Source organism: Aethalodelphis obliquidens, unplaced genomic scaffold, assembly GCF_003676395.1.
Source record: "Aethalodelphis obliquidens isolate GAN/ISIS:26980383/991018 unplaced genomic scaffold, ASM367639v1 scaffold25, whole genome shotgun sequence".
Lineage (NCBI taxonomy): Eukaryota > Metazoa > Chordata > Mammalia > Artiodactyla > Delphinidae > Aethalodelphis > Aethalodelphis obliquidens.
The window spans coordinates 5,578,244-5,589,175 of record NW_020837969.1 but is presented as its reverse complement, the minus strand read 5'-3'; the positions used below and the strand labels follow the sequence as shown (position 1 = coordinate 5,589,175).

The following is a 10,932-nucleotide window of genomic DNA, read 5'->3' as shown; positions in this document are numbered from 1 at the left end:
TTAGAAGAGGAAAAAAAAGTGCTTTATTCCAGGGATAAACATCCCACTTTAATATATTAACAAATATGATATATTTAAATTAGAATACATCTTTGATAAGACAATTGTACTCAAGCTAAGATACAAGGTACCAGCATACTAAAATTTTCAAGTGTCAATTTTTATTTTAATATTTGCTATTTACTTCTCTTATTGGCACAAGATCAATTAAGAGGGATGCCCTGCATTACTCTTATACTCCAAGATGACCTCTAGCTCAGGGAAAGTGCTAGTAGAAAACTTTTATAAAAGCAGTTTTAATACATGATTATACTTAATAGGGTTACTCTATAATAAAACAACAGTTAAATGCATATTCTTCTGAGGATACTACAAATTTATTAAACTGAGATATTTTGTAAAACAGACTAAGTTAAAAGTCTCTACCCACATAGAAGACATTTTTTAAACAAACATGCTACAGCCTTATTTCTACTTTCGAAAATCTAAAATGATTTTTAAAAAATGCAAATCTTAGTAACTTTGGGGTTACATACAATAATAGTTTATTTCCCATGGGTCTCTGAAAGTCAAACAAGAACTAAGTTACTAGGCCCCTGGGTCGTCAAAATATTTTATCAAAATTTGATAAATTTATAATATAAAACTCATCATTTTCTTCTAGTTTACACAGTGTTATAAGTATCTTGATTATCTTATTTCTAAATCCATAATAAACTCAAATATAGTCTAAATTACAAAGAAGGCACAAAGGCTTTTTAAAAATTTTTATTTAATTTTTTAAGTTATGTTTTACATCGCACTCAAGTACAGTGAAGCAGAAGAGAATAAACGCCTGCAGGGGACACCGCTACACTAATACCTTCTGGCGTACCGCATTCCCTTGCAGTACAGTCTATGCAGAACCCTTGCTTTGTGTAAGAAGGGTTAGGAACACCACAATGAAGGTCCACAGATAGCGTACATTTTCTGAGTTTTCTACATTTGCTAAGTGGTACCCCCTTGTCCCTTTTTTTGAAAACCCCACAAGTTAAGGCATTTTTCTTCTTCCATTTTCTATAGCCTTGGACTGCCCTGACCCCTGAAGTGTGACCCAGGGCCTCTTTATCAACTAGATATGAAGTTCATCTTCCTGGGTCCAGGTATCACCAGCTGTCAGCAGTCTCTGAACTGGGGGAAGGCTGGAGTGGTACGTGTAAAGGCACAGAAGGGAAACCTGGAGAGGCCACCCTTGAGAAGGAGAGGCTCTTCAGATGGTTTGAGCAGGTGTGTAATGTTCCAAAGTTCTCAGGGTGAGAGGGCAGTAGCGACCATTTTAGTCCTACCAGTTTCTGAAATAGGTCCATTTAAAGCGGTGAAGTGACCAGTGGGATCTTTGCAGGGAAGGGGCAATTTATCCTTTCTTTACGGAATTAATCATTACAAGGACAAGTGTACATCTAACAGGGTGGGTTTCCTGAATGAGAGTCAACTTTATTTCAAAAAGGTTATGACTTACTCTTTTCTAAACCATACTCATATTTCGTATTAATATAAAAAATACAGAGATAGTCAATTACAGAGGCCAAAAATTAAAAGCTAACACATTATTTGAAAAATATAGACCTTTAAAAATATAATATACAAATACTTTTAGTAAGGGTTCACATTTCTCTGTTTCATTCTAAAAATGAATTGGTGAATTTCTCATTTTTTTCTAAATCAACAAAGGGATATATGGGAATAGCTAGTAATATATAGATATTTTAAACATACTATAGTTCAGAAACTAAAAATGCATAAAACAATAGTATGTACTAGTACACTTTAACTAAAATTGCTATTTCACTTCTTCTCCGGGGTGTTCTCATATCTCTTTCCCCTATCTGTAGCATATTTTAATATGAAATATACACTATGCAGATGAAATAGAAATTTTTGATTTTCAAACATTTAGAATTATTTTACTGCCTTATCGATACTGTAAGAAATTCTGCAATAATGTTGGCAGCTGGAGCTGTGGGATAAGGTGTAATCTTGGTCTTCCAATGTAGTTTCTGATACAGAGTCTGCAAAGCTGGCACAGAGAGCTTGGGGTAGCTGCAAAAGACATGAAAGTATTTGTTCATTAAAATCAAAATGGAGTTTTCTATGTTGTAACATACATGAAATCAAACCACAAAAAACTACAGTGCTTTGCAGTAAACTAGGGGAGTATGACCATTATCCCAGGAGAATTTATATAAGCACTTGTAATGCTTTTATTTATAACACTTTATTATAATTGAGGTATAGTCTATGCCCATGCATGTTCTTTAAAACATTATAATCTTCAGGCTTATGAAATTATTGTTGCATGTAAACCTCCAAAAAACTTCTGCTTTTAGAAGGAGATATAAATCAAAAGCCCCAAGAAGTGTTATGCACTAAAAGGGGAATTTTTAAAATTATTTTTTTCTCAGATTAGGTTTACTATTTAAGACATAGCAAGTTTTACTACAGTGTCTGGACCAGGCTTTAGAATTTCTGTTTTAGAACAAAAAGACTTCATGATTATGTTTCTATAACACGTTATAGATAATGCATGCCCTTATAAAATGGGGCATGTTTCCAAATATTTATTAAAATATTAAACAGAATTACATATTGTTTATTGTCAAAAGAAACACTATGTTTAACTTAACATAGTTAACATTAACCAAATGAACATAGAATCTAGGTAAGATGAGCACAAAGGAAATCAAGATGATCCCTCTTTACAGGTGGAGCCCAAGGTCAAAAATTACCTTCTTTCAAAAAATATTCCAAATGTTATGCCATTGTTATTTTATTTTTATTTTTTTGCGGTACGCGGGCCTCTCACTGCTGTGGCCCCTCCCGTTGTGGAGCACAGGCTCCGGACGCGCAGGCTCAGCGGCCATGGCTCACGGGCGCAGCCGCTCCGCGGCATGTGGGATCCTCCCGGACCGGGGCACGAACCGGTGTCCCCTGCATCGGCAGGCGGACTCTCAACCACTGCGCCACCAGGGAAGCCCCCATTGTTATTTTACATGCCAACAAAAAGTCTTTAAATTTCATCTACTTCAGGCAAACAAAACTTTTTTAATGCCCACATGGATTCTTCTTACCTTCATGCTGAAGCAGTAATCTTTCCACCAAACTGCTAGAGGTCGCTACGTCGACAGGTCTCAGAAGCTCTGTGTTTCTGGCATTGACGTCCGCTCCAAATTCTAGCAGTAAGTTTATAATTTCTATACAGGACTGTTGAGCAGCAGCGTGTAATGGGGTATCCCAATATTTGCCTTTTTGTACGTCAGCGCCTACATGGAAATGAGGAATGATGGTAGATACAAACAGAGTTAGTTAGATGAGTCACTTAACCTCACCAAGGCGAGGCAGGTGTGTCAGCCACAAAGAGGGCCTCAACTCTTTCTGCAAGGAGTTCTTTCTTTATGTATAATATACATGAACATGCATATTTCATCTTAAAACGTGATACAGCTGGTTGCAGAATGCACACTTCTGTTAGATTCTCTAACATTTTTCTCTGTGCTTGAAAGATCTCATAATAAAAAAAAATTTTTTTAAAATCTTAAACAGTTCCCAAAGGAGTCATATTAATTAGTATTACAAAGAGTGCACAGTTAGGCTGACTCATATCCCTTTTCATCATCATGGATAGTTTTTAGGATTATTCAAGAGCTTATTGCTCTTATTCTTTTCATTTATTTTAAGGCAATAGAGCACTTTGGTTTCTTGGAAAACTCATGAATCTAGATAGGTGAGCTCTTTGGGTAAAATGTATATAGATTTTCTCCTTACTTCTCCTCATGTAGTTTAATTCAATAAATATATAAGGGCACTGAGCCTCTTAAACGGAAAGGCACACTATATTTCTGCATGCAAAGCAAGTTTTTAAATGCTTATATTAAAATACTCTTACATGTTAAATTATCTATTACATAGTTGTTTTAACTTAGTGCAAGCCCCTGGTACACGGGGGTCATCATGTGCAATGAATACATACTGTTTAATACTGTAAACGATAATAATCCCATTTTCCAGGGCATAAATAGTTACAACACCAAGACATGTCTATTAATAAAAATCCATCAAGTCCTTCTCATTTCTGTTGTCCGATACCATCGGTAAAACCAATGATGCTTACGAGAAGCAGTATATTTTAATAGTCCCTTTACGGCTCTCTTGCTACTGTCAAGTTTCAATAAATGTAATTGTTTTCAATATTTTCAAATCAAATGTAAAACAGTTAGTGGAAAAATGATATTCCATAACAAAATCTCCATAGAGAAAGCATAAACTCTGTTGGTCATATCAGTTTTATGGGAGAACAGAGCCTGAGAATAACAATCGATCCACAGTTACTAACAATACTTTTCCAGTTTTTTTTAACCCAATATAAAATATTTGGAAAAGAATATTGCTAGCAAAGTAAAAGAAGGTGATAAAGAATAAACTCTTCTGTTATACAAATGTATGGGAGAATATAACCAGAAAATAACCATCTGTCAGCCGTTATTAGCAGAACGCACGTTTAAGACTCTTACTAGATGTAAAGGGATGCAGACACTGCTTGAAGAAGTTTATAATTTTGCCAAGATGATGTGAGTAACGCAGAAAGGGATTACTAAAAATATATGTCCGTATATATCAGAGGCCAAATGAGTGTCATAGACAATAAAAACCATAGAAATCCGCTTACTAATTTTACATATATTTAAGCACCTGCCACGTGAGAGGCATTGTGCTACGGAAAAGAGATGATGGGGAAAAAAAAGACAATTTATATCCTAAAAGGGCTCCCAGTTCTGTAGTGGGGGAGATCACTATGGTCTCAAAAGATTAGGTGTAGTTTCTCAGGGGCTAAAGCTGAACCTTGAGGAATTGGTTTGTTTCAAGTAAGTGAAGAGGGATTAAGTCTTTTCAGGTAGATTACAAAGTCTGGGAAAGTCTTGGAAGAAAAGGTATCTAATCAGTTATAATCCCTAACGTTTCTTTTGATGGGTTTGTTCACAGAGATAAACATACTTGGCACCATTATATTCACCCTTGAGGATTTTAATTTTATGACCTTTTATATGGCTTTTGGAGTTTTGAGGTGAAGTGGAGTTACCATAAATGAGGTTCTTTTTATGGGTTTTATAGTTATATGTGAGAATGCTTAGAATAAGAACATTTTTAGCCATGCGATGTAATTTTTAAAGATGCTTATTTACAGAAATCAATAGGGAGCTGAATAATTGCTTGTGTGTACGAACAGAATGGAAGATGTTGTACAGAAAATTACCAGCGTAAAGAAGCTTCCGGATGCAGTGGAACTGCTGAGACATAGAAGCTACATACAGAGGGGTTCCCAGATGAGGAATGTCTTGATCAACATCTATGCCCCAGGATATGAGGATTTCCAGACATTCGTGGTGACCTGCCAACACAAAGTACAGGTGAGTTTATGTTTCCTGAATACCTGTTCCCCCCGCAAAACGTACACCTCCACCTAGGTTTCTCCCTGCAGTTATTCGCTATAAACAGGGCACCGCATGTTGCCAAAGGAGCTTTCTCCCCTTGTCACTTAAGCTGGGGTCACGGGTACCTTTGCTGGCGGCCTCGTGTGTAGGGGAAGGAAGACAGGACTCCTGCTGGGGTTTGGCACCATATTCCAGAAGCAGTTCTGTGCAGCTGGGGCTGCCTTGTGAGCACGCATTGAATAACGGGGTCACACCGTCTATGGTGATCGCATTTACCTAAACCAAACCAGAGCTCTGAGAATGAGAGTCACAGAATCATACAGCACTCGCTGTCAGGCATTTAAAAACAGGTACGTGACCTGGGAACAGATCATCGAGAACATGTGGCCAGTGAAGATGACAAAGGCTATTCAGCTCACACATATCCATAAGCAAAGCTTAAACACTACGAGGATAAATAGAAATACGATGTGGTAGGTAATCCACAGGAGTGGGCGTGCAACTAGGGGACTCATGAAAAAGAAAACACCCGAGGATCAAATACACAAAAATGGATTCAGCGCTTCCCTGGTGGCGCAGTGGTTGAGAGTCCGCCTGCTGATGCAGGGGACACGGGTTCGTGCCCTGGTCCGGGAAGATCCCACGTGCCGCGGAGCGGCTGGGCCCGTGAGCCATGGCCACTGAGCCTGCACGTCCGGAGCCTGTGCTCCGCAGCGGGAGAGGCCGAAAAAAAGAAAGGCCCGAAAAAAAAAAAAAAAAAAAAAAAAAAAAAAAAAAAAAAAGGATTCAATGATTAGGTACTCTGTAATTAGGAAAAAAAGGTACAAATGTAATAGTGATGACAGTTGTGGTGAAGCCATTTTGCTCATGGCAGTTGAAATTGGAAATTCCATTTCTGAGAATTTATCTTAAAACGATCATTGAAAAGATGAGCAAACATTACAGGCATAACGATGTTCATCTACGGCTATTTAAAATCTCGAAAGCAGCCAATAGCCTGAAGAATACTCCGTATCACGCAGCACGCTACCCATTCCTCTGCAATGACTGGAAAGCCTGCTTAGAGGGCAAGGGGGCGATTTGAGAGCTTTATTTTTGTTTTCCTATGTTTTGAAAACTACGAAGAAGGAAAGAGAAGCAAATTGAGCACTTTGCTTGACTCTCTCAGCCGGGTGATGTGGAAACGGCTAACGCTTCTCAGAGGCACTTACGTTAGCTCCAGCTTGCAGAAGTGTCCTGGCACAGGCCACGTGATCTCCAAGGCAGGCCTCGTGTAGCGGGGTGACGTGGTCTATAGTTACTGCATTGACATTATAGCCCTAAATGTGACATCAATAATTTTGAAATGTGAGCGAAACGTCAGAAAAAATCCTCTCTCTAATTGTCATTAGAGGGCGATATCAAAGATCAGAGAATTTCAGGCACGTCGGGTTTTAGTTAGGAGGAACGGCCAGTTCAAATGCCCACAGCCAGTCGGCTGTCAGATCCCCTGAGTCAAACTGTTGTGACCATCCTATCTGCACCCCATGCTGCCTTACGTAGTGCGCCCAAAGGATTCTGAATGTTTTCTCTAAGTTCTGCTTCCTTAATTTTTTTTTTTTTTTTTTGTCTTTATGAATTGTTTTGGCTGCTATTGCTATTTTGTCTTTTGTTTTGTACAACTGAAGACTGTTTCTAGGCTGGATCGCCTGTGTTTTTTTTTTTTTTTTTTTTTTTGGGATCACCTGTTTTGATGGGGGATATAAAATTTCAGGTCAGCCTAGACTGGGGTAAAAAGAAATTGTCTTAAGTTGCTCCATGAATTTTTGTCACTAAATAGGTACGACTACGTATGGGAGGAAAACCTTTTTTCTACTCTTCTAGGTTCTTTTGGCTGGTCTAATAATCAAACTGACATAAGACCAATGAACAGAAGGAAAACAAGTTTAATTTCATACGTATGGAGGCCCCATAGGTATAGGACCTAGAAGTTGTCTGACGTAAGCTGTTTACATAATTTTATAAACATAGAATCAATTGTTTGTGAAGATTTGACGAGACAAAAGGATTTGCGCTTTTGGAGTAGCAACTTAAAAGTAAGTAAAGTTTGTTTATACAGCTTCCTCCACCCCAAGTTCGCCTACTCTGGTGACAAGGATGCCCAGCATGGGGAGGATACCTCCCCTGGGAGCTTTGTTTCCCGATTTCAGGGGGACAAAGGAGAGGCAGAGTGTCCTTCTTTATACTGGCTGTTTCTCATATAGCTTTAATTCAAAATAATCAATATGCTATCTGGGTGTATTTTGGGGCAGACTGCTCTGAACCCCATCAACGAGATTGTATGTCAGTGGTTAAGAAGTCTGAATACAGAGTCAGCTAGATGTGGGTTTGAAGCTCCATAATGCAGTAATTATTTTAATTTGGACAACTACTCTAACGGCTAAATTTTAGGGTTACCATGAGGATTAAATGAGATGATATATGCAAAGCAATAATGATTACAATGCCCAGCATATAGGAAATGTTTGATTTTATTTTATTATTCAATGAAAACTAAGTATATAGGAAATGTTTGATTTTATTTTATTATTCAATGAAAACTAAGTACAACTTAAAATATTTTTATTCCAATTAAACTAACGATATCAGACTAAAATAATCAAATATTGCTAGGATATGAGATTCCTAGCCTTCTTGCTATTTTTGGTAATTCATTGTCTATTGACAATCGTTCTAAGCAATATAATAGGAAGATTTTCATGGCCAAACCCCCGTAACATCTTATAGATTACCATGCTCTGTGATAATACCAGAATGGACACGAAGAATCTTAAAATGAAGGCAAGAAAATAAATATCACCCCAAATCTCTGTCACTAGCAAGTGGCACTTTTTAAGATCCCTTAAATTATCCTTTGGGGGGTTTTGAATCGGCTAGCCCGCAGCCAGACTTGGAGAGCTAGTTCCCCGCTGCTGCCCACTAAGGTGACCCGTGACAGAAGCTTCTGTGAAGGTCAAGATTCCGCCTCACAAAGCCTGCCTGGGGGCATCCTCTGACTCCTCTCGGCTGGCCTATCCATGGACATGAGCTACGTGTTGAGAAATATCCTAAGATTCCTCTCCTCTCCAAGAACTGCACGACCCTTTCAGGGAGGTTACCCTTTAGAAGTGAGTGACGTTTTTGCAGTTTTTATTGTATTTTTCATCAAGTGATGAGCAAACAACATAGTCACAGGGTTATCCCAGAACTGGAAGGCCACAGGGGGGTAGCTGCATCCTCACTGTACAGGTGAGAAAAAGAAGGCTCAGACAGGTTGTGATTCACCTCAGGTGCCAGCCTGGAATCCAGGTGCTCCAAGCCCCCGGCAACGCTGCTTAAAGTGGGTGACAGCCCTTCCTTCCCTTGGAGTCATCCGAGAAAATTCCTGTCTGCCTGATACTGGGAAGCACCAGGGCAAGGACTTCCAGATCTGGGTGTGCATTTAAATCACGCTGGCCAAGGCACAGTCCCTTCTACTTCAATAAGGAATCTGTGCTTTTCAGTTTTTCCTCAGGTGAGTCTGATGCACAGACAGGTGTAAAAATGATTGTTTTGTAGCTTTCATAGGCAAATCCCTGTAACATACTACAGATCACCATAATGTAAAAAAGACTGCTTAGGCATCCGGTCTGATCACCTCCTCTTGGATGTTTTATGACTGAACTAAGGCTGCAATTAGCTGTACACGTTGTGCTGAGTTAAGCATATTACAAATGTGTAATGAATGATACATACCTCCAATTACTTCCTGCTTAAATATGACTATCAATGAACAAATATACGGTATGAGAAATCTGAAACAGTAAGACCTAAGACTACACCAAAATATTGAAAAAGAAGTTTTGGAGATAAGTGAGAAACTGTGAACTTGGCTAATAATATGAGTTAAAGAGACTAGTCAAATTCATTAAGCAATTTTATTATTTTGAGTTGAGTACTATTGGCAACGAACGTTCATGCGCTCATGGGACGAGGGCATATTTTAAACTACACGTTATATTTTACCTGCGATAATAATGTTCTCAGAGCAAGAAGACGACCTTGACTTGCCGCTTCATGAAGTGGTGACCGATCTGCCCAGGAACCTGCCGGAAAAGAAAGAAAACAAAAATCTGTGAGTCAGAGTAAACCCTGAGAGATACAGTTAATTCACGCGGAAGAGACATTATTGAGGCTCCATGTTCAGCGAAGTGACCAGGATGACTCACCACGTCCCAGAAATTCCATGCTGATCTAAGGGACCCCGATGGGCAGTTTCCAAACCCAGAGGGCTGTGATGCATGTTCTGGAATAGGCCTAACCCAGACCTACTGTACCTTTTGCATTACCCTCCAAAGAAGAGAAGGATTAAAGTCACTAGATCTGCCCAGAAGCCCCCGTTTCATGGTTTTTCAGGCAGACCCCAGAAAAACAACTTTTTGCACCATCAGCAGGAACGGCAGCGGGCACACCGACCTCTCCCCACCCCTGCCCACCCTGCTGTCCCCCTGCTCTCTGCACCCCGACGGTGGCCTGCCCTCGGTGTGAGGGGCTGCAAGTGTCTCAAGGAGCTGAGCTCCAAGTCCTGAAACTGCAATTCGCCAGGCGGGTCCCAGAAAGGGGGTGTCACAAGCTGGGAGGGGCAGACTGTCGCTGGGGTTTTTGTTTAACTTTTTGTTTTATATTGGAGTGTAGTTTCAGGTGTGCAGCAAAGTGACTCAGTTATACGTATACATGTATCTCTTCTCTTTCGAATTCTTTTCCCATTTAGGCTGTTACGTAATAGTGAGCCGAGTTCCCTGTGCTATACAATGGGTCCTTGTTGGTTACCCATGTTAAATACAGCGGTGTGTACATGTCAGTCCCAACCTCCCCAAAGATCCCTCTCCGCCACCCTTCTCCCTGGTAACCATAAGTTCGTTCTCTGAGTCTGTTTTGTAAATAAGTTCATTTGTATCAGTTTTTTGAGATTCCGCATATAACTGATATCATACGATATTTCTCATCGGTGTCTGAAATGGTGCTGAGAGCACCAAGGGCTTGCTCGGGGTCACTGATTCTCCTTGTGCCAGCAGTGGATGGATGGAGGTACCAAAGCCTCCAACCGTGTGCCCTGGTGGATAAAGCCCTGACCTGTCATGTGCCCCGTGGGTGACCCCTCTTCTGACAGGCCTTTGGCCCCTCCCCATTAGGAAAATCAGTGCCCTCCCATGTAGAAGCCCCCTTTTCCTTCTCTCCCAGGCCCCTCTCAGCACCCAGCCAGCACCTGCCCATCCATCACCTGCCCCTCCCATCCCTCCCCCGCTGTGGTCCACCCAGGTGACTTTATAAGATACTGGGCTGGTGCACAGTGATATTCTTGTAGGCAACACCAGCATTGTCAGTTTTATTTAACGGACATGAGAGATCACCTTAGAGTGATTAAACACACAGACTATGCCAATCAGAAAAATACTCACTTACAGGGTAT

At 40.1% G+C, this 10,932-nt stretch overlaps 1 protein-coding gene across 1 annotated transcript in view; it reads right to left on the bottom strand.

The window, feature by feature from the left end:
- ASB5 (ankyrin repeat and SOCS box containing 5) overlaps window positions 1–10,932 on the bottom strand; it is a 51,753-nt gene continuing 40,821 nt past the window's right edge. Inside the window, exons 2-7 of the mRNA XM_027122518.1 lie at window positions 9,489–9,568; window positions 6,677–6,784; window positions 5,591–5,741; window positions 5,288–5,422; window positions 3,108–3,299; window positions 1–2,079 (exon numbers count right to left, since the gene is read on the bottom strand). Coding sequence (XP_026978319.1) covers window positions 1,952–2,079; window positions 3,108–3,299; window positions 5,288–5,422; window positions 5,591–5,741; window positions 6,677–6,784; window positions 9,489–9,568 — 794 coding nt within the window. The 3' untranslated portion in view covers window positions 1–1,951. The remainder of the gene's footprint in view (window positions 2,080–3,107; window positions 3,300–5,287; window positions 5,423–5,590; window positions 5,742–6,676; window positions 6,785–9,488; window positions 9,569–10,932) is intronic.